We start from the raw sequence: 24,002 nt of genomic DNA, 5'->3' as shown, positions 1-24,002 counted from the left end.
AGTTTTTCTCATGGTGTCATGCTGACCCACAGCTTACCGGGTTGAGGAATGCAGTGCTCAGGAGGTATTCCCTTACCTTTGGCTTCCAGGAAGGAATCGTGCAATTGGTCCTTACATGTCTCCAGTCACAGGAGAAGACTGGGAATAATTTGACTGTCCAGACCCACCGTGCAGCTGTAATGTCTGGTTTAGACAGCACTGTCTACCTTTCGCCCTACACAGTGGACCTCCCGGAGCAGTGGAAACGAAGGCCACCCAAGTCCTGCTGGGGCTAGAAGGCACTGGGTGTGTATGTGTGTGTAGTCTCATCTAAGTGTCCACATGAAACAGCCGAGGCTCTGATCTCAGCGAGGGAAGCCTGTACTCAATTTAAGACAAAAGAGAGACAAATGGATAAAGGGGGAGGGATGGGGGAGACCCACAGTAGATGAGTGGATTTGCTTTGTCATCCAGATTCCCGACCCTGACTCAGCCCATAATTGCTTGTGTGAAATGTGTTATTCAGACAGTTGCAGGAGGAGCAGATGATGAAATAGTTATAGTCAGGAGCGAGCTAAATGATTTAGCAGCCACAGCATTAACAGGGCTAGATCAATCAAAGAGAAATATTCTATCTGGGACAAGTCGAAACAAAGTGACGAAATGCATCCAAAGAAGGGTAAAAGCTGGATTTGTGTTCGTTCTGATTAGCAGTGGGTGATGCAACCCGCGGCGCCCAACTGAACTATTTAGCTAAAATAGTGAGAAACCGCAAGTGACTCACTGTGTTGATATCGAAGAATCGCAGCCTAGAATGCAGCATCAGCTCACAGTCCGATACTAGTAAATCTAGAGAGTCAAGAAAAGCGACAAGAACAAAATCCTGCTGCTGACAAGCTTGGAGCCAATCTTTCAAAAACATTTCCGTCACTACTTCTACAGAGAGAAAAAAAAACACACACAATCACAGCTATAATAACACAAGAGGTAATCATAACTAAAGAGGCCTGTGTTACCAGAACGGGCTCAGAGAAGTGAATAATGATCTTGATAACAACCTGTTGTTTTTTTCCTCTCTCCAGTAAAAGAAAGAAAGGGCCTTACTGGAAGAGGGATTATGATGTCCAAAAGAGTTAAACACTCCTGAATTTATGGGCCCATCAAAGACCAGAAGGGGTGGGGTGAGAGAGTGTGTGTGTGTGCAGCGGGGGGACATGCAGCAGGCCCGACCACAGCTTTCTGCTGACTGATGCAGGCCCAAGAGGTGAGTCATGGGAGATGAATAGGGAACGGGGGGGAGAGAGAGTTCTCCCAGGGGCTACTGGGAAGCGGGGAGATTGAAGCTGGTGAATAAGGTAAGTTATTTGTGCCTGCTTAGAAATGTGGGGGCACCGCTGAGGTCGCACAGAGGTTGAAGAGAGCGAGACCTTTGTTCTTGAAATGCCAAAGTGACCTGGGGTAGCGAGTGGCTGTGTAGTTCAGCTGCAGTTCCCTTTGGAGTGTGAGTGAAAACACACTGTAACACTGCTGTCTCTGTCTCTCCGCCACACACCCCAACACACTCAACACTCACCTTGTACTGCCTTTCTTCTTCGCTTTTCTCTCAATCTGTTGTGGGTTTCATGTAAAACTACGACCGCATGCTCCATTTTTTACTCTTTGGAAAAGTACCCAGGGGAACTATTCAGTAGAAGAACCCATTACACAAACAATTCAAATTGTTTAATCAAACCTGGTACGCACAAAGAGGTGATTAACACCATTAACTCCTCTGCGATGACGTATTTGGTTGGTTGAACACATGCCCCACAAACTGCTCATAGACAGGAAACGCAAACATCTAGCAAAGGGTTCCTGTGACGAAAACAAGCCACAGAGGACGGTGTGAAATGAGTCAAGTGACGCTGGCCTCTTTAAAAGATTAGAATCAGGGAGGGGAAACAGCCGGTGGTCACCACATCCCCATTGATCTTAAATCGTTCCACTCGAGCAACAGACAGAATCTTAGCAGCTCCGCCAGAGCGCAGAGCGCCAGGGGTTCGATGAATGGGCAGATAAAAAGTTACGTGTGACAACACTTTGTTATGGAACAGAGGATTTCCTGTGAGAAATAATCTGTTCCGCTGTTGTTGCTGTAAAGGATATATTTTAAGTGTGTACTGTGGCAGGTGGGCTGCTTTGCATAATTTACCATTTAAAACTTTCTTCCTTTTTACTAATATATCTTCCTTTTTACTTATTTCTTCCTTATTACTAATAATACATGTTTATTATATATTATTATTAATAACGACTATTTGATAATTATATTTGTATATCATTTAAGTAATATGAAATAGTAAAAATATTATAACACACACACACAGATATATATAAATAAATACAATATATTTTTACTACTTTTTGTCTTTCATTTCATTATAAATATTGGTTGGTTGGCGATGGACTGACTGAGACTGCCATCCTCAGAGCCATGCTGCTTGTGTGGCTAAACTGGTTCAAACTTCTGAAATGTGACAATTTTCTTATGTCTGTGGTTTATATCACTGTAAATGAAAAACATTTGGGCTTTGGCATCTTGGTGGGACCAAACAAGCAAAAGACAAAGACATCACCATGGGCTCTGGGAGATTGAGATTGGCATTTTGACTATTTCCAGACATTTATAGAGTCAACGATCAATAAATAAAATTAAGATGATTATGAGTGTACAGCCACAACAGCAGGCTGCACTTAGGCACAGTGGTAGTTTGAGCTAACTGCTAAAGTCAGCATGCAAACATTCACACAATAACAATGCTAGCTATTATTTTCATGATTAATCGATTAGTAGTTTGGTCTATAATAAAGCCTGTTACAATTTCCTCTGGCCCAATATCTTCAAACAGCAACCCCGAAATTACTGATTCACTGTCATATAAGAAAGAAAAACAAGAAATCCTCAAAACCAAGAGGCTAAAACAAGGGATCGTGTGGTATTTGTGCTTAAAAAAATAACTTGATGATGGCCCTAGATGAAAAGCTAATGGATCGAGTGATTGCAGCATTGTCTGTCAAATTTCATGGCAACCCAACCTTAGACATTTCACTGAAAAACACAAATGTCAAACTCATGGTGGCGCTATAGGAAACATCAGGATTTTCCCTGTTTAGTTTTTTTTTTTTTTTTTTTTTTTTTTATTTTGGCCCCCCAATCAACAACAGAGCCGAAGCTGCTAACTTGGCTAAACATGCTCTGGTCCAAACATGATAAATGTAGATTTTGAATAATTTGGAGTTTTTTCTGACATTTAAAATGATAAAATGAATAACTGAAATATAATGACTATTAAAAAAATACATATCCAGTATATGCTTACCGTAGTGTCCACTGCTGTGATGGCAGCAGTTGGAACATGTTTGAAGGCAGACTCCTGTGCCTTGAGCACCACGCAGCCTTGGGGTCCCAGAGTGATGATGACTGACCCACAGCCCCGCTTCAGCAGCTCCAGACCGGCCCGATGTGCTTCCTCCACGTTAGTTACTGAGGAGCCGGTCAGCAGCTCAGCCTGTATGTTCACACAGAGGAGCAGAGGTAAGACACTGCAGACATACAGCACTGTATAATCATATATACAACACACATTCATATCATTTAGCATGAAATGATAATGGGACACTATTATTTAGACATTTTCTTCTAAACCAGTCTTTTTTTTCTTTTCTAGGTCAGGGAGTTAATCAGGGGTTAGGAATTAAAATTAAAGATAGGGCAAAACCAACACTAGTGTGGGATACTGGGAAGATAAATAAGGAACTGCATTATGGAAAATCCCCATGGCAAAAGTCCAGTACCGAGGACTGTGTCACATGCAAGATATGAATGCCTTTAGTTTTCGCCTTTAACAGAAAATCATAACTAAAAGCTTGTTTTGTTTCTAATGAACACAGTTAAGTAGATCACAACCATTTAATAGTCCCTAATTAGCAGCGTTTTACAGGGCTTTTGCTTACTTGCTGTAGTTTACTGTTTCGTATTAACAGTTCTGCGTTGAGTCAGCTCTTAATTACACACTGACCGTGGTCAGACAGACTCATAAAAACACGTTCAGTCTGTTAAGGATTTGCCGGATCCGTCAGCAGTCTGCGGGCCAAACATTTTCAAAGGGTAGATCCTCTGACTACGCTGCTTCATCTGGCTCCAAAATGACTGAACAGTGACAAAGCAGGACTTTACAGCTGATGTTTGAGGAACTTCAAGGAAACTCAGAACCACAACAGTTCTCTCTAGAGTTAAGCGGCACCCATGATGCAGATGAGCCACAACATTATTCACTGGTGTTTAAAAGAAATTGCATGGCAGGAAATGTATATTACACCAATCCTTGTAAGATGAAATACTATCATACAGTATCAGTAATTATCTATTTTTTTATTTTAAATATTTTTACAATTCATGCCAGTTTTTACGGACTGACTGAAATGATTTGCTCAGACCTACTTGGCCTGCGATCCACCCCACCCTCAGCCTTAAACAAATGCTGGCTCAGTTTTCACAAGCTTCAAGTTTCAAAGTGCTAAACTGACTTGCTAAATTCTTCTCTTTAAAGTCAGTGTTTCTTCTTGTTCCTACAGTGTGCTGTTTGAATGATGTATCTGCAGAGTTTGACTCTAGAAGAATGCTTTTCACATTCATTCATTACTGTATTTTAGGTGATTACAGTAAACTTACAAGTGACTATAATATTTAAGGTTTGATGTCTAGAATAGAAATTGTTACTGTAATAAGTCACTGTATTCACATAATTATTTTATAATGGCACTTTTATTCTAAATTAAATGATTAAAATTCAGTGATAAACATAAACTCACTCAGTTCAGATTCAGATATTTTATTTTGTGTGCTGTGTGAGATTTTATGAGTTTTGCAATTTGAAACTGTGAAAACTGAGCCAAAGAAATCGTTAAATACTGTTATGTATTATTGTTCCTATGTGACCATTTGTGTTTTCTCTCTCCGTCTCCCCTCTCAGCCCTTACACACCTCCACATACAGACTGATAGACATAGCCCTTCACATGCACTCTCTGATAGAACATCTATTCTTACTCCTAGTAATGTACTAAATGTTGTTTTTTTGTCTCCAGTGATTCATTGTATAAATATTATATCGCTGCATTGCAATAATAAGTAACCATTATTGTTTATTACATTTTCTATTCTTTATTCCTATTCTATTTACACTATTTTTATTGAACGAATTGTAGGATCTTAGAGATACATTTCTTTTTTTCCCTTTTTTAAAATATTTTTTTGCATCAAATGCATAAATGTACGGAAATACATTTCACTATGACTGTACCTGTACAATATGTAACCTGAACTAGAACTAAAAACTTTAACTAAAAAACAGAAAATACTTTCACATGAAACAAAGACAGAAATTGTTTAGTATAAGTCAATAGTAAATGACTCACAATGACTCACTCATTACATACTTTGTTCAACTTTCAACTGAGAGAAAACATTTTTTTCCTAGGATTAAATTTTGTTCTCAAAACAAAAGTTAAAAAAATCCTGTGTTAAAAAATGTCAAATAGGGCTCCTTATGAAATAATGAATTAATGAATTGAATTTGCTGCGGCAATTACATGTCTGTAATCACCTTTCTCTAAAAACTCTAACAGTATAGAAAACCTACAGACATTAAAGATATCACAACACATGTAATGTTACTTTATGCTGCTATCATGACCCTCTGTGGATGATAGAAATGTGGATCCATTTGGCACGTGAGATCCTCAGGTGGACATCAAAGATAATTCCCCTCACTATAAAGCACTTCAGCGTAGTATGTGGGCTGAGGATCAAAGAGGGCCTGCACTTTGTCATCCTTAAGCCCCCCAAACCTCCCCACCCACCCCTCAGCCTGAGCACGGTACAGTGAGACCACACACAAACATACACACATCCTCATACAGAGTACAGAATGTGTGTCAACTATAACCCCACATGGGAGGGTCAAGACACGGATCACGCTAGTGTTGAATGGGAGTCTGAGGAGCTGATTCCCCCCCCCTTTGCTTTTGTGATCTGTCAAAGTGAACAATGACCTTGGACAGTTCAAAAATAAACCGCAGAGTGTATCGGTGCTTTTAGAGCCCGCAGCCACCCCGGTGCTGTCGGATGCCAAGAGAGAAAAAGAGCCGTTTTGTTAGTCATCAGCTTCACACCAGGGCAGGGAATCAATCTACCTCCCTCTGTGTACAAGAATATGAGAAAGTTGAATTATGTCTCTCTCGCTGTAAAAAAAACACACACACACACACACACACACACACACACACACACACACACACACACACACACACACACACACACACACACACACACACAGTGAGCACCTATTTTTTAAAGCATATGCAGTATAAAGCTGTTGACATGGTGGGTGTATTAGCAAGAATGTATATGTTTAGGCATATCGCCAAAGGCTGGAAATAATGTACTGTCATTATAGTGACTCTGTGTATTTATATTTTTGACAGGGAGCTTTTCATTTTTCCATTAAACAGTGTTTAAAATTGGAAATTCAACAAGTTCTTTATTTTCTTTGAATACATTTAAATCAAGTCCTTATTACGACATACATTACTGGAGTGGGATATTGTGCATGGTAATAAAATATTTTCTCATGTTACATTAACAGCAGCTAGAAAATGTTTTATTTATAACCCTTGAATGGGCAAGACGCTCTCCTCGCTGAATCATCAGTACAAACAATGTGAAATTCCATTACAACATTTGATTTTCCAAAGACTCAAAGGTACGTAGCCATGTACACTAAAAGCTTTACAGTAGAAGAAAAGTCAGCCTACAGTTCCAGAGAGAAGTGCAACAACAAAAAATGACCAATTTCAAATATGATCAAATTTACAGTAATAGTAAAAAATGTACCAATATAAAATCAAGCTCCTCACTTTCAAGAACAAGATTTCAATTTTAAACTGTAAACAGTTGTTATGCAAAACTGAGGAATAACATACATTTCAAATTTAAAGCATGTATAAAGTAAAACTCAAAAAAGATATTTAAAAGAGAAATATTTGTGCCTCTGGCTGGGGTCTTTACATTTTATTATTATACTGTAACTGATCGCCATATCATAAACCTGTTATAAAGTAACACTGATATTACTGTAATAATTTAACTTAAAAAATAAAGTCAAACAATTTGATCCATCTACAGTAATCCATTCCTGAAACATTAATGCTTTTTAGTAACTAAGAAGCCAGTTTAAAAACAGTTTTAAAAGCCTGTTCACAAGAAGAGGAATTCTTACCAAAAAACCCAAGGCATACTGCACAAATATTAAAAAACTTCAAAACAAGACGATCAGTTATCCAAGACTAGGGATTGGACGATATACAACAATTTAACATTTAAACATTTATCGTGGTGAAATTCCATTATCGTGATAATTGTGAATATTCTCACATGACTTGAAAAAGCTGTCTAGCCCTCCAGCATACAGTCCTATATTGATTTGTTGATTTATTATGAACAAGGGGACAAGGGGGAGCCCGCATCATTCAAGTCATTCCAAAATTCTAATCCTGAAGGCTCACCCGTTGTATCCCCCACAAAAAAAGTTCAACTGCATGTGTGGAAATAGTATAGATTCCAAAATAAAGAACAGGGAGATGAGGTGTCTATCTGTGATGCAATAAATAAATAAATAGGTTTCTTAACTAAATGTAAGGTCATGTGATTTTAGAGCAATTTAAAAAAATATGAAGTATAGACTTATGATTATCATGATAATATTGTGTATCGCAATTATTTTGGCCAAGATAATCGTGACCTGGAATTTTCATACTGTCCTATCCAACACCACACTGGACTTCCTCAGGGTCAAACAATCACACACAGACAAACCTGTCCCTGGGTGGGATAGTTTAGTGTTCTTTCCACCCCTGCGTACTGCATAATGTATAACATGACTCTACCTCCATGACCTGACACCCCCCAAAAAAGAGTAGACATGTTGTGCTTTCGTCAACTCTCCCTTTCATGTCCCCACACCTGGCTACAGGTTCTCTCCGCTCTGCATCACCACATCAAATAGAAGCTCCCAGGCAAACTCGCATCCACTTTATCCCTGAGGGGGTGGCTGACTCAGCCAAAGTGCACATCTGCCTTGTTGTTTTTACTACAATTCCCATCTGTACCTGCCCCCGTCCCTCATCTGTCATCACCTGACAATCACGACACAAAGTGCCATGACACCAGTTTTTACCGTAAAAGGGTGGAGAGATACTTGTTCCGCCTTCATACCAGAGGGGTTACATGTATGGCTAAAGGCTACAGTGAGGTTATTGATGTGCTAGCAGGGGTCATGACCCAGGAGGTACAGTGGAATCACTTTGAAAAGGTGTGTGTGAGTTTGGGCACTCATAACATCTCAAACCTCTCATCTTTTCCATTCACAGAGAGGATGGGAAGAACTACTTATACCTGTATGCAACTTAGGGCTGCACAATAGAGTTCTGATCTGGCCCCAAAAATCAGGTCCGGCCCAACCTTATGGCCCCAAAAAGAAGTTTTTGGCACAAACCCATCCCAAACTCGGCAGGTTGTGTCGGGTCCAATTGGGTTTGCGCAATGAAAGCTCTACTGCACTACAAGTCTCCCAATGTTACAAAGTGTTGCCTGGACACATTTAAACTGTTGAGCTTCTTTTTGTAGCCTTTCCAAAACCAAAAACACACGAGCAGAAGTAAAAGGACTGGATTAAACAGTGAGTTTGTGAGTTTGTCTGCAAACATTCCCAGCTAACTGGCTTACTGCCTGCAGTAGTAACCACGTGTTAATTTCAAGGCCAGGGAGTAATTCATTAACCAACTGCATTAGTTTATAGGGTTACAGGTTACATAAAAGCCCCATTCATGCCAAGCACATCCACTGTGTAGTATTATTCCACGGAGCCGCTGCAGGATGCTATCAAAGTTTAAGATAACATTAAAAGTGAAAGTGAAATACAAACAAGTAGGCTAGGCAGCCTAACGGGGTAATGTCAGGATGAAATTACAATCTGACCTTTTTTGTTATTATAATACTAGGACTAACTAGTTTTACACTAAAATGCAAGAACAATGCTGTTTCTTTATTTACATATTTTCTATATAAATGATCAACTATTTGCTTTTTTGACTTTTTGCTGCCTCTTCTTAAGTCTTTTAGCACGATATCAGGTACATCAATATGTACAGACAAGTGCATAATCGAGACCACCCATGGGTCTGCTAGAAACATTAAAGGTCTGGTGTGTTACATTTAGAAGGATGTAGTGTATAATCATCTGAATATAGAAATAGTTATATTTTTGTTACCTTAGAACGAGGCGTTTTTTATCTACAGACTCTGCGGGTCACCATGTTAAACCGCCATGTTTCTACAGTAGCTCAGAAAGGACAAACCAAACACTGGCTGTAGATAGGGCCGCGTTTTTGCACATTATTACAGCCACCGTAGCTTCTCCCTCCCGCTTGGAAAGGGAAGGTGAAGCGAGTGAGTTACAATCTGCAACGACACTGCTAGACGGGGCTAAATCCTACACACCGGTCCTTTGAAAAGTCAGCTGGAGACAGAATTTTCAAGAATTCATGGAGCTAACGTTAGCTTCATTAGCTAGATAGCTACAACTGACTATTGACACTTGTCATTTCAGAAAGCAAAATTGACAGTCACTGGCTGAAAATGCAATACCTGCTTTAGTTTACCTCTGTGTAAAATTGATAACCTACTGTTTAAAAGAAAAAAAATACCAAGAATGTTGATGGTGAATTTGCCACCAATATCACTGTATGTGTGCGGTGTGAGAGCGGAAAGCTGGTCAACCCACAATCTAGCTGTGTAGGACTGGTTTCAGTTTTCTTTTTGCTCCATTGTTATTGAGAGTGCATGTATGTGTGAGAGAGGCAGCGTTATTGTGTGAGGAATTATTAATGCTGCTGTGATAAATACTGTGAGCTACGTGTGTGTGTGTGCGTGCGTGTGTGCTAAATCACCTCAGACTCATTACAGCAAAACACATCAGAGGCTCTGTAGAAACCTGTATCCAAGTCAGGAATGGCCGGCGCTGGGTTGAATATCGTCTTTACTGTAAGAAGAAACGAGGAAATGAACCATCTTATTGACCACGCGATTCATCGATTTGTTGTTCTGGACATAAAATGGCACAAAATGGTGAAAAATGTTGATCACTGTTTCCCAAAGCCCAAGGTGATGTCCTTCAATGTCTTTTTTTGTCCACAACCCAAAGACATTCAGTTTACTGTCACAGAGGACTGAACAAACCAGGAAATATTCACAATTGAGAAGCTAAAATCAGAGAATTTTGCCTTTTTCTTAAAAAATGACTTAAAATGAGTAATCAATTATCAAAATAGATGGTGATTAATTTAATAGTAGACAACTTAATGACTTAACTGACTTAATCGACTAATCGTTGTAGCTCTACTCAGAACAACATGCAATCATAAACAAGGTTAAAAAAAAACCATCATTGTTCTCAATAATACACCGAGTTATAGTTGTCAGCTCGCTTTTAAAAGGATAATTTTGACAGCGTCCCTCAGTGACACATTTTACAATTGTGTGATGTTTCTTTTCCACTTTCTGAGCTTCACTGTCAAGGTCTGGCATTACCTTAATTAAACTTTCAATGGGAACAAAGGCTAGCGGGCTACCACTGGGGATTGCTCTCGCAGGCAAAGCTCAAGTGGATAAGCTTCTATAAAAAGACACCTTTTAAACGATTAAATTAGCATTCCCTGGAAAAGAGCACTGTTGAGCGAGGGAAAAAAAGGAGCTGGTGGAAACGGCCTCACATCCTGTAGCTGTTTGCAGTACTCTGCAGTTCCAGGATCGTGTGTGTGGAAAAAAGATTCAACATGAGGTATATAACCCCATACATGTGTGTCAGTGTGTGGGTGAGATGAGTTGTGACCTTTTCTGTGTATGTTGAGGAGCGCAAGAGCGGGAGAGAGCGGGAGAGAGCAGGAGTGTTTGTCAGAAGTAATCCTCTGTACGTGTTGCACATCACTGTCTTATGCATATTCATGAGCAGGGAGCATTAATGCATCTAATACCATGATTTCTGTGTATGTGTGAGGATAAGCCCAGCTTGACGAAGTGATTAATTCTGATATCTCTGTGTATAAAATAAAGCCTCATGCAAGTGTGCGTGCGTGTGTGTGTTTGTGAGGGAAATGTATGTTCGGCGTTGGTGACATCAAAGTCTGTTGCGCAAAAGTGTGTGCCTAGTTGCTGTGTTTGTGTGTGTGTTTGCGTGGGCACATAAGAGAGCAGCTGCGTGGGTTTGTGCAGGGCTTTGGCCACCTGGCGCTTTGAGGTGGATGCTGGGCTGCTCGCGAGTAAAAGTGGAAATAATGTCTCTCTCTCTTTTTCAATACAGACACACACACACACACACACACACACACACACACACACACACACACACACTCATACACTACTGTATGTATACCCACAGGAGCCACAGCCATGTCACAAAAAAGTGACACTGGGCTCTTTCTGACTCTTCTCTCTCTCTGTCAACTGAATTGTATCGCAGTTTCCAACCCTTGTATATCTGACATTTCTGATGACTCAGTTTTGAATAAAGGAAGGATCCCTGTTGTTCCTCATCTCCTCTGCCACTAAAAACACTGATTTAAACTCTTGTATGTGTTGCTATTCTCACCATTTAATGGATAATGAAACAACAGAGTGAGATGCCTGTTCCTGTATTGCTCAATAAGGATAAGGTAAAGATTTCACAACCACTGAGACTACACTCACAGCTGTATGAGCTGCTTAGAGTCACAATGTCAATTTATGCCTTCATATTATGTGTTAATTACAAAAACATTTTGCTTTTATCATTGCTCTATTATTGGACATATCATCGTTATACAGATGACACACACATTTATGTCCCACTAAAAACCAGCAAAGAAGGAAATTTTAATCATCTTTTATCCTTTTCCAGCTTAACTAAAACAAATCAGAGATAATTCTCTTCGGTTGCCCAAACTCCATCCCTGTTCTACAAAAAAATCTTGGATCCTTGTTGTCAAATATAAAACGTGCAGCCAGAAACCTCAGAGTATTATTTGACGGTGACCTCAATTCAAAGAGCAAATCGCAACTCAGGAGCATATCTCTTGAAAAAGTAATCTATGCCCTTTTCTTCACGATTAGACTATAGTAATTCTCTATATTTCGGGTTAAGCCAACAGCTATCTCGTGCCTTCAGCTGGTACAGAATGCAGCTGCTCGGCTTTTAACTAACACAGCCCTGTTTTAGCCTCTCTTCACTGGTTACCAGTCAGTTTTAGGACTGATTTTAATAATTTAGTGATCACCAATAAAGCACTTCACGGTTTAGCACAGCTACATTTCTGAATTGCTGCACCCTTATGAGCCGGGCCTCAAAGTCCCTCTGCTCTGGAACTCCCTGCCAAGGGTCTAAGGCTTGCTGAATCAGTGACATCTTTTAAATCACTTCCTGAACCTTTTATTTATTTTAGCACACTGTTTAAGGGGCCGTCCACACGAACACGTTTTTGTCGAATCCGGATAAATACTTTATCGTATCAGCCTCGCGTCCAGACGGATACGGCGTTTTCGGGGTGTGAAAACGGTATTTTTGGAAAATGAGTCCCAGAGTGGGAAAATACGAAAACGCAGGATTGCCCGGAGTTGTCTGGATGGCGAAAACTGATTTTTTCCCGAAACGATGACGTATTAGCCCCGCCTCTCTAGCCTTTAACCTCAGCCGCCGCCGCTAGACGTGTCATAACAACAACAACAATGGCGGACTACTACTACTTGTTTGTAAACAGCGCGTGACCTTTATACGCATGCTCCATGGCTTCTCTTCCGGTTTTAGTGTATTGGTGTGCTGGCGTCACAGCGCCACATACAGGCCTGGCATATGTACTACAGCGTTTTGGGTCGTTTTCAGTGAATCCGTGTGGACACCGTGTTTACGGAGATTTTTCTCGAAACGACATCGTATTGTGTGAGTACTGTATTCGTGTGGACAGGCTCTAAGTTTCCATCATGTCTTATCTATTATATTAGTATTATTGGCTTTAGCATATATTAGCGATGGGTATTCTATGCTTTCATTTAAAAAAAAAAAATAATACTTTGCCAAAAATCTATTATCTATCTATTATCTATTTTATTGTTAGTACATATTTTTACTGATGGGGATGGTTTTATTCTTTTGATTCTACCTCACTTCTATATGATTTTAATTCTCTGACTTTATTTTGCCTTATTGCCATCTGATTTTAATCCTGGTTCCAGCCATGTCAGGCACTTTGTGCTTGGAAAGTTAGTTTTGAAAAGTGCTGTATAAATAAAGCTTATTATTATTATTATTATAATTATTATTGTTGTTGTTAATATTATTGTTATTATGTTGCCTGCACCTTGGTATTAAAATACTACAACGTCCAACTTCCCTACACTGTATGGGCTCCTCAGTTCCGAACACACTGGTTCCTACTGAAGAAGTAAATCGTTCAAAAAGGTTTAGTTACAAATATAAAACTTCAGAAGTCATAAAAAGTCAAATTTGAGAAGACTCACTGTCCTGATGAGGACTGTATGACTCGATACTGAATGGCCCTTGAGGTAAGATCGTTGTGTCAACCGCATAAAAAAAAAAAAAACAAAGCTCAGTAAATAATCCTAAAACAACTCAAGACTGTAACTCTTAGAAAAGTGCATTTGTTGGGGACTATTTTCCGCTGTGGATTAATACAAATTTAGTTCTTGTGTCAGTATTTCCAGCAGCAGGACGGTGTATGTGGGATTGAATTAAAAATAAACTTCAGTGTGGGCTCATTGATGTGTTTTCAGTAGTTAAAAACACATCAGTGGAGCTCTGTGGCACTTGTTATTTTGATCAATTCTTTCTTGGGTTTGGTCTTTTCGTGGGATTTTTAGACGATAAGAAAAATACAGAATAAGGCTAGCCTTACCCTTTAGGGTGCTCTTCAAGACGAAAAAATGGTTCCTGAAAGGTATGTTTTCAAGCACTCTCAGACACTCTTTCTGTCTTGCAGGAGGAAACCTTTTCAAATTTGATTCCTTTGTATAACTCTGTCTAAATGAAGATTATATGTGTGTTGCATTTTGAATGGATTATTTTATTACCTTGATTATATTAATATTTTGAAGTAATTTTTCCATTCGTCCTTTTGACTGTATACAATTTTCTTTCTTATTCCCACCCTGATGAAGACCCCATGAGGTCAAAACCACTTGGAAATTGAACAATTGTGTCCACTAAAAAAAGCAGGTGCCTCAAACAACAAGCATAGGTGATCTGACCCATGAGACAATCTTCTTAGGCTTCCTCATTTTTAGAATATATCATTACATCCGGCCCAAAACTTTTTTTCATCCCATTCAGACTCTTCCCCAGTGTTTCATTTTAGGGCATAAAAATATTCTCTTTATTACACAACAGCAGGAAAGCTGTGCTTAATTTTGCAACACCTACATTTATCGCAGTGCACCTGACACCAACATTTCTCTTGAGAGAGGTTGACCTGAAGGACAGACAGTTTAAAGAGAGGTGGACGATTGATTCCTTTCTAGTAGATATTAATATGACTGCTTCCCGTCTCCTGTGAGGAGAGAGTTGCCGTTATCCAGGAATCCAGGAGGTCCGAGGGAGAGGAGAGGGACAGATGATTTGCTCAGCTTGAGAGTTTAAATTTATTAGTAAATTCCACAAGTTTAAATTTAGTTCCATTTCATTTAGACCTCTTTTAATCGACCATTCGTCTGTCTAAGAGGACCTGAACAATATCTCTTTTCTGTGACCGTTTTCCTCTGCAGAGTGACAATAAACAGTCTTGAATCTCGACGAAAGCACCCGTATAGAAGTTCATTCAAACTATAATAAATGCATCCCTCCCACTCCCCTTTGCAAACAGTAAAAGAGAAATCAGCAGTTTTTCCTCCCTGTCACATTTTCCCAATGTTCTTCAGAAGCTCACATGCATATCAAACATGTGATGCAAATTAAGCACAACAATGGGACGCATGTTAATCCGGTGCTGATTACGTAAATATGCCTATGCTGGTAATTGGAGCGATTGTTATAAAATATGTGGAGTGCTTCAGTGGCATTAACATACACCCCTCAGTCAGTCAGTGAAGCACTGACTGCATACTGTATGTAAACAGGATAAAGAAAGAAAGTATCACCGGGCTTACTCATGCTGTACTCCGATTACTGTCAACAATCATATTATTATTTGTAGCAATGTACCGAACTGGTAGGCAGTACAATGTTGTCTTCCACTATCTGCCCCCTCATTTGCCATCTGTGGCGCGACCACAGTGTTTGCGTCAAGCGTGTTACTTCAGAGCTGATGTCAAATGCATAGGCCTGGAGCTCATGAAGCGTACATGCAAAAGGACTGCAAACGATGGCAGCTTATCAATATGCACACAGGAGCAGCTTGTGTGAAATCCCAAATGCACTGATGCATGGAGGAATGTGCCTCTCTGATGCATGGAGCTGCTACTGTGGACGTAACGTTAACCTGTGATATTGGTCTCAGGTTGATTTGTTTTGCTCTCAAGGTGTTAGTGAAACCACGCAAACACACTCACATACACACACTCTCACAGCTGCTGGGACAGATGTGGTAATACTGGGATGTGTGGATACTGAGTCATGTCTGGCAGGAGAGTGTGTGTGCGTGTGTCATGACTCTGGGTTTTTTTTTTTTTGCACGGAGGTTCAAAGTCTGGTCGGACATGCACTGGATGAGCAGCCAGAGTGGCTCAGGAAAGTACAAAAATACAGCAGTTTGTTGCTCTGGTCGATTTAGGACAAAAGGTGGATAGAAATCAGGGGTAGAGGGAAAACAGAGCAACACAGAGATCACTCACACACTCTCTCTCTCTTACATGCACACACACACACACACACACACACACACACACACACACACACACACACAAAAGAAATGAGTCATCAGTGAGTATGTGAAAGGGCTTTAAGAGGCTCTAATTGCATCTGATGAGAAATATAAAAGCGGCTTCTTGCTCAGACAAGGAAGAGGGGGAGGAAGACGGGGTGAAGACGGAAGAAAGAAAGAAAGAGTGAAACTACACAACTCCTACCATTTCCTCACATCTTAGAATTCATTTAATTCCATTAACTTCTCAATATAATATGCTAGATGGCAACGGATTACGTACATGCATATGTTTTCCTTCTCAAATAATTAGACGCAAGGAGAATAAACTCTTCTTGATAGGTTATCTTGAAGTGTTTGTGAGAGCTGGCATCCACAGTACGTGTGGCTTGATGGTGACATTTGCGTAATATGAGCGGCGCTTCACCCCCGCGTCATTAAATCCTCACCATCAAACCCATTAACACCCATTCTCTCCAGAGAACTCCATTTACGCAATGCTCTGCCGCGGCTGCGTCGAGGTGGCATCTTTGCCAAGCGTCTTCGCTCGCTGTGCCTCTCTCCTGGCGCCGCATGCCGAGCCTAATCCCGTGGTATGGTCGACACGGTGAGAAGGGGGGGGTCTGGGAAAGAGGGTGGCGCTGGGCGAGGCCATCTGGGTATCCCATCTGCAGCACGGCTATGGCTGCGACTCTTTCGTTCTGGCAGCCTGCGGCGAGCGATTACCGACGACAGGCCCTGATGACAGGGGCGAGAGGCTCCCCAGACGTCTTGAATGACGCGGAGGCCTGCTAATAATAGGATGCTGTTAAAGACGATGAGCTCAGTAACCTGGTTATCACCAAAAAGGTGGAAGGAGGAAGGGACAGAGGGAGGCAGTGATCCAAAATAGGTTTTGTTTACGCAGGACTACTAGGATCCTGTTGGGTTTTAGTAATGTGTGTAAAGACATGGCGGTCGATGTAGAAAGTGGGAAACTGGGACACAACAAACACTATTACATTTGTCAAATTCTCACACTTTACTTGATAAAGTGATACGAGTCAGCGGGATGCTTCTCTATAAAGAGCTTAGGAAAGTGTAAATGTGGAATACAAACAGAAAAGTCACATGACATTGAGTCATTTAGATACATCTTGTCATGCTCGACTGTATTTTTCGATCCTTAAAAACGCCATTGTTGGGAAGACAAGATCAATGATCTTGACGTATGTGCAGGTTTCATAACCCAACATTTAACACAAGTCTATTCTTAAAATGAACTGGCTTGTATTGTCTGAAGGCAAAAGTATATTGGCTGCTGTATGGCCACACTTAAAGATGGTGCAAAAAGCCTGTTGTCATAGGTGGTGGTTGTCTACACAAAAAATTAAATCGCGAAAAAAATCATGTATGTTTATCTGTCAGATGGTAAAATATAACTAAAATAGCGTCATGAGTCTTCCACTCCTACATTGGTCAGAACCACTCTATCTCAGCCTGACAAACCTCCTTCCCGTTTGTTTTCACATCTGCATTCCAACTGTACTGACCAGGCATGTCACTCAAACCCCAGAATGAGGGCAACTAGTTATTAGTATTTGATCAAATTTTATTTCTTCTTCTCTTCTCTTCTCTTTGACTTCAGTAAATGCGTGACTTCTTCTCAGCCATGTATGGTCTGCTGTGTTTATAGAACGTGCAGTATCAAGCTAGCCAATGAGTAAGCCACACAGATGGCCAACAGGGAAGCGGATTATACTGCAGAAGTGGTTTGAGAAGTTTCTATGGACATTGTGATACTTTTTTGGGCACACATTTTGAGGACGGCTGTTTTTAAATCACGATGTTACGATGGTAGAGGGCTCAGTGGTTGATGACTGTCAGCCATCGGTGGCCCAACCGTAGTTGGCACTTCAAGGCAGAATGTGATCCAAATGTAAGACTTAATCTTAATCTGCAATCAGTCCAAATTGTTTGACAGGTCACACAACTAAGATCAATATTTAATGAGGCTTTTTAAGGTTTGTTTAACAGATGAAGAGGAGGCAGTTTTTGTTGAAAATACTCAAAATTAATTTTTATCTCAATGTGGAACTCTTCTACTATATATGTGAATAATACCTGTAACCTCTGTGGTCAACGCATTGAAAACACAGTTGGTGACAATATACACAGTTTATGGAATGCAAATGTAACCACCTGTTCTTATTATATAAGAGTGGCCTTATAATACTGTTTCAAACTTTGTTTCCTCTGTACTTTTTAAGAATCGATCATTTTCTCACTGACTTGAGAAGAACCTGCATGGACACAGCGTCACATACAGTCCACAGATACTCACTGACCTTTGTACTCCTGAGCCATGCGCAGTGCCTGCAAGGATGTCTGCGGGCTGATCTCCAGCTGGCACACGAGCACTTTTGCATGACTGATGGCTGGAAGAGCTTTCTGCAACTCCTCGCCGCCCAGCAGCATGTTGGCACCCGCAACGATCACAATGGCATTCTCACCTGCCAGTGGACACCAAAAGAGATGTGAATGTACAACAGCCGTCGTGATGATGATGATGACGACTTTGAGAATCCATGGGAATTCTCTATAAATAGGGCTAAATTGGTGATATGAAATATGAGACTGTGGTGACTTTTATTTTTACACTATGTTAACACTGCTACACTGTAATTTGGCATGAACATGGAAAATATGAACTTTGTCAAATGGGACTTTAACAGTCAAGTTTCCTTCAACTTTTTGTTAATTTTTAAAAGAATTTTGTGAAAAACTGTGAAAGAAAATGTGAATTCATGTGCATGTGCTATCCACTACTGTTGGGCTAACTCTCCAGTTGAGCGCCATTACACCTCTGCTGAGAAAGAGGGCACAATGAGACAAAGTAATTAAGAGAGTTATGATTTATTTGCAAAGTATGTCACTATTGTGCTTTGTTGTATTTGACTTTTATTTAAAAAGTTTTCTACCATAGCCAGGTGTAAGAAATGTAGCAATATTTGGATTTTTTTCAACTTGACGACATTTGTTATATATAGTAGTAAATCGCAATCAGTTTTAAATCTGCTGCATATGAACTGTGATATTCAGGTGCTTTGTGTTGTTTTTCTTGTTGAAGATTTCTTTTCCTCAATTAAGGAAAGCACTAAACACACAATTGGGTGGATTTTTTCACACTAATGCAAAATCGAACGTGCATGTTGTTTTATGTATCATTATTTCTTAAATTCAATCCATCAATTAACCACTATCAGTTAGACCTCTTTCAAAACACTAAAACAGTCAACTGTTTGGCACAATGACGTATGAGAACGTACTTTAAGTACTAGAATAGAAGCATATCCAGGAGGGAGTCCACACGTAATTCGAATTTTACATCGCCTGATGTGCTGCATGACAAAAATTGCTCTCCATGAGTAAAGTCGTGGATGGTAGCAGATTGGAACCTGTGGATACTCAGCAGGGTTTGGTGCACTTACAATAAGCATTTGTATAGGTGAGTGTGTGTGTATATCCGGCAATTACAGTCACTTGAGTATTGGTGAGTCAGTGGCAGTCAGTGGCAGTACTAAATGCATGGGCGTACAGTGTGTGTGTAGTAGTAGTAGTGAGAAAGTGTGCACCGCAACACACATGGTCGTGCTTGTAAAAGACCATTTCTAAAACTCAAGGAGCTTTTAGGATCTTAGTGGTGAAAGCGTTTACCTGCATCGTTGACAATGATGGAGGCAGCTCCTGTGGCAGCGTCAGAGGTCTGCCCTACAAAGTCTGAGACAGAGAGAAAAGATGAAAGGTGCAAAAAAGAGTTTGAAAGCATCCATTATTTGTCTTTCCTGCAAAAAGAAATATGTTGCTTTTCTGTCTTGACAGCATAGTCAAAGAGACCAGCACCATAGTAACCACTAGTAATAGCGTGAAGTGAATTCGGCTTGGGTCACAGCTTTTTTGGCTATGAGGAGACAGGCCACAAACACCAAGAGTCTAAAACAGTATGTGCACTGAGCACAACTTTTGAAAAGCAACTTTATTCTTATCCATTCTTATACAAATCCAAATGGTTTAACAATGTTTGCTCATAACAATAGAATAACTTTCCAGTATATCCAAAAGCCTTGAGTAACAAAAAAGAATTGACAAAATGCAGACTAAAAAAAAACACTGCTCTGAATGTGAACCTCTTGCCATGCAACGTGGAAATGGAAACCAATTTGGCATATCATGCAAAAAAAGCTCTATCTTACCTGTGTGTACACCATTGTCCTTGAAATTCTGGATGTAATTGTCTCCAAAGAAGTCTTTACCAACCTAGAAAAGATTGAAGGCAAAACGATAACAACAAAGAGAGTGTCAAGCGGGGTCAGACTTGGTTAGCGGCAACTTTTGAAAAGTGGTATACTCAAACCTCAGTTGGGTTGGATTTTCGTGTGCCCTGCCAGCATACTGGCATGGTGCCGCCGCCGAAAATGTGCAAAAACGAACACACAAAGTCAACAAACGCACACACGCGCAAACACACGACCAGCTGCGCCAAGCCTTCAAGACACGATAACCCCGCCTTCACGCCTCTTCATGCCCACCTCGCCTTCGTTTTCTTTCCCTCCTTCCCCTCTTCCCCTGATCCGCACAGGGATGTCCACATCTGTAGCTACTTTGGGTTGTGGAAGGGGTCCCCACCTTGCCCCGAGGCGCCTACTTCGAACCCACGCTTTCCAAAAAACGTGCCAAAACGCGAGCACTTCTAACTGGCTGTGATAGTGGGTTGGGCTGGTATTGGCTGCTTGGCCCCATTCTCTTTGAAGAGCGGCCTTCCGTCTTGGATGTTTTTGACAAGCCCGGGTGTCTATTTTTGGGTTCTCCCCATGCCCGGAGAGCTCCTCCCGCACTGGGTTGTTATCGATCGGGCCTCTTTGTTCTGACAGAGGTGAGGCTTCGGTGCTTTAGCGCTCAGGTTGAAAGGCCACACTGAGCTTACTGATTGGAGACTCGGGGTTGTATGCTTTGGGAATAGGCTTGTTTGAAGGCGCACAAGCGTGGGTGGGCGTATGCATGCGGCATGGTATTGATCAAGACAAAATGAGGCATGGAGAGTTGATGTAGTGAAATGACTGAAGTGTGAACGAAGCTATAAGGTTTCTGAGGGTTGTTAACTAGTTGGTGGACTATGGTAGCTGATTATTTGAGTAAGACGTGGATGAACCAAGGGTTGGACGAGCAAAATAACTTTTTACTGACATTCACACATCCGCTAGGATCCAAACTAACACACATAGTAACTACAACACAACAGCAGCGTATGGCTGCAAACTTGATTATGATTTCGCACCTTGCAGACCATAGAGGTTTTGGCCCCAAGTCTTGCAGCCTGTATGCACTGGTTGGCCCCTTTCCCTCCGAAGCCAATGAAGAACTTGTGACCATGGATGGTTTCCCCGGCTTTGGGTAGCCTTGGTGCCTGGCTGAGGGGGAAAAAAACGGTATTGAGCACAGTTTTAAGGTGTACACATTGACATTCAAAAGAACCTCATGGTCTATAGAAAATAAAATTAAGATTCCTCTTCTCAAAGGAATTCTTTGCTTGGATTTTCTTTTCATCTCAACAGTGTCTTCACACTGCCGATTAGTTTGAAAATTTTCCGTCAAACTTTGAAAAATGTTTTATTTGGCATTGTGAGTGTTCTACATTGAAACCAAGGAGTAAAGGGAGATGTCAAAATGTGAAGACAACCCTTCAGGGCCAAATCTTTCCCTGGTTAAGCTATTTATTTATCACTGGAAAATGTGCTAAAACACACAAACAAGAGGTTTCGGCAGAGTCTGCTGAGGATTATATCTCTTGGTCTTTTCAAGGTCTTTCACAGAGAGGTCAACAAAATGAAAACTTGCCGGAATGAAGCACAGCAAACTTTTTTCTTTTCCCCCCATTTTCCGTTTTCCATACTTGAACACAACAGCAGTAATAAAACATGAGTTTACATTTGCTTCATCATCCTTAAAAGCACTCCAGATATTTTATTTAGACAATAAGTCAGATATGCCCATGCAAGTCTTTCCAAATTTGCAAATGATGCAACCAGCAAAACCCATTGATGTCTCAACTTGACACTAGCCGCACCAGTAATGCCTGACTCATCTGGGTTGGGTAAAGTCCTGCCCCTCCCCTCAAGTTTGATATGCCACAGGTGGGTGCCCTCAGGAGGAGCTGTCTGTTCGCTGATTCCTCCAATCACAGAGACAGAGTGGTTGGTGAGTAACATGGAGGAGAGACAACAGACAGCTTTGTACTGTACGTCAGGACATTGTGGTCTGGCCCTAGGCCAGCGCTGCCCAGTGCCAGTGGGTTTGCGGATGGTGAAATGTTGTCATAAACTTGTTTTTCATGCTGTTGTTGCTCTTTTTCATACTGTGTGTGTGTGTGTGTGTGTGTGTGTGTGTGTGTGTGTGTGTGTGTTTGTGGCAGGTGTGCTATTACAGTAAGTTTCCTCAATCCCAGGATTTCCAGTAAGTGAGACGCTGGTGGCAAACACTGGAGGTTGTTATAAATGCTGCTGTTTTTGCACAGGCGTGTGAAAACACTAAAATGCCCAAAGCTATAACAGGATGTAGGGTCAGTGAGGCTGAAATGTGGTGAGAAGCAAACAGAACAAAGGACAAACACATGTAAATACACACGCACACACACCTCCTCCACACACACAGTACCTATTCTACTTGCAGCTGTCTTAGAAAACTTTTCCCACCTGTGTCACCGCTGTGTGACTCCTGGTGAAGGCCATGTTTTGGTGGGGGAATATCTTTTATAATGGTTATCACTTCTATTTACATGATATATATGATATACTGGTGATAAGTAAACCAGTAAACATGCCTATTAAATTTAGGATAATACACATCTGAAAATTTTACAAAAAATATCAAAACAATCTATTTCGTTATTATCCATACCACTATCATATCTGTATAGGAAGTATGACTACTGTGAGTAGCCGGTTAGCTTAGCAAAAAGACTGAAATCAGGGGCAAACAGCCAACCTGGCTCTGTCCAAAACAAGAACAAGAAAGAGTTTGGCACCACCCTCGAAACCACAACATGACACTTATACACACCTAGGTTTGAGATATGGCGTGTTAATTAGTGAGGTTGTGAGGTGCTGATAGGGTGCTTTTGTTACATTTAGACTAAGCCAGGCAAGCTGTTTCCCCGTGTCAGTCTTTGTGCTAAGCAACGCTCAAAAAAGCAGATTTCCTAAAATTGTAAACCACTGGTTTTAGGTCTCACCTATTGTTTATTAGTTTAGTGTTTGGCCTCTCTGAAATGCAGCATCATACGGCAATGTCAGTCATTACATTTACAACGTCTATGTCTTCTTTCTTACATTTGTGGGACCCTTTCTTACACGCTTCTTTAAACATATGTTTTAATAGTGGGTCAGAGCTTAAATATGTTCCCAGTGAAAATATGGAGTCCACTCTGATGCCTGTACAGTAAATATGAAACCGAAACGGTTAGACGGTTATCCTGCCACTCGCTCAATGCTTATCTTTCAGGAAGAAGAAAGAGAGGTCGATACCATTATCACGTCTGTATTGGTAAATATGACTACCGCCAGTATCCAGACTACTGCCAGTAGCCGGTTAGCTAACTTAGCATAAAGAGCGGAAAGAGCTAGCCTGGCTCTCTCCAAAATAAAAATAAAAATACTTACCACACCCCTAAAGCTCAGCAATTATCACATACAGTATATTATTTAATGTGTTAACACACAGAAATGTAAAAACTACCCTAAGCTAAGATAAGCTAATATACTTTTTTTCACAGCAGCTTTTTTGACATGAAACAGTAGGGTAAACACGGGTGTTACCAATGATTCTGATTAAGGTTCTGTTCCATTCAGTGTAGCAGAGCCTTTCCAGTGAGCCAACATGCACAACAGCTGTACCCCGACTCTGTTTGACCTGAAGGGAACAGAGCCTTTATTAGTATCATTGGTAACACCTGTGTTTACCCTACTGTTTCATGTCAAAATGGCTGCTGTG

At 40.7% G+C, this 24,002-nt stretch overlaps 1 protein-coding gene across 2 annotated transcripts in view; it reads right to left on the bottom strand.

Moving 5' to 3' along the window:
* rbks (ribokinase) overlaps positions 1–24,002 on the bottom strand; it is a 38,922-nt gene that overhangs the window by 5,817 nt on the left and 9,103 nt on the right. For both annotated transcript variants that reach the window (XM_051396163.1, XM_051396162.1), the window contains exons 3-8: positions 21,292–21,424; positions 20,210–20,273; positions 19,674–19,736; positions 18,305–18,469; positions 10,026–10,117; positions 3,339–3,527 (exon numbers count right to left, since the gene is read on the bottom strand). In XM_051396163.1, the coding sequence (XP_051252123.1) occupies positions 3,339–3,527; positions 10,026–10,117; positions 18,305–18,469; positions 19,674–19,736; positions 20,210–20,273; positions 21,292–21,424 (706 nt within the window). The remainder of the gene's footprint in view (positions 1–3,338; positions 3,528–10,025; positions 10,118–18,304; positions 18,470–19,673; positions 19,737–20,209; positions 20,274–21,291; positions 21,425–24,002) is intronic.

Source organism: Dicentrarchus labrax, unplaced genomic scaffold, assembly GCF_905237075.1.
Source record: "Dicentrarchus labrax unplaced genomic scaffold, dlabrax2021, whole genome shotgun sequence".
Taxonomy (NCBI): Eukaryota; Metazoa; Chordata; class Actinopteri; family Moronidae; genus Dicentrarchus; species Dicentrarchus labrax.
The sequence above is the reverse complement of the archived record's forward strand: the minus strand, read 5'-3'. Positions and strand labels throughout refer to the sequence as shown.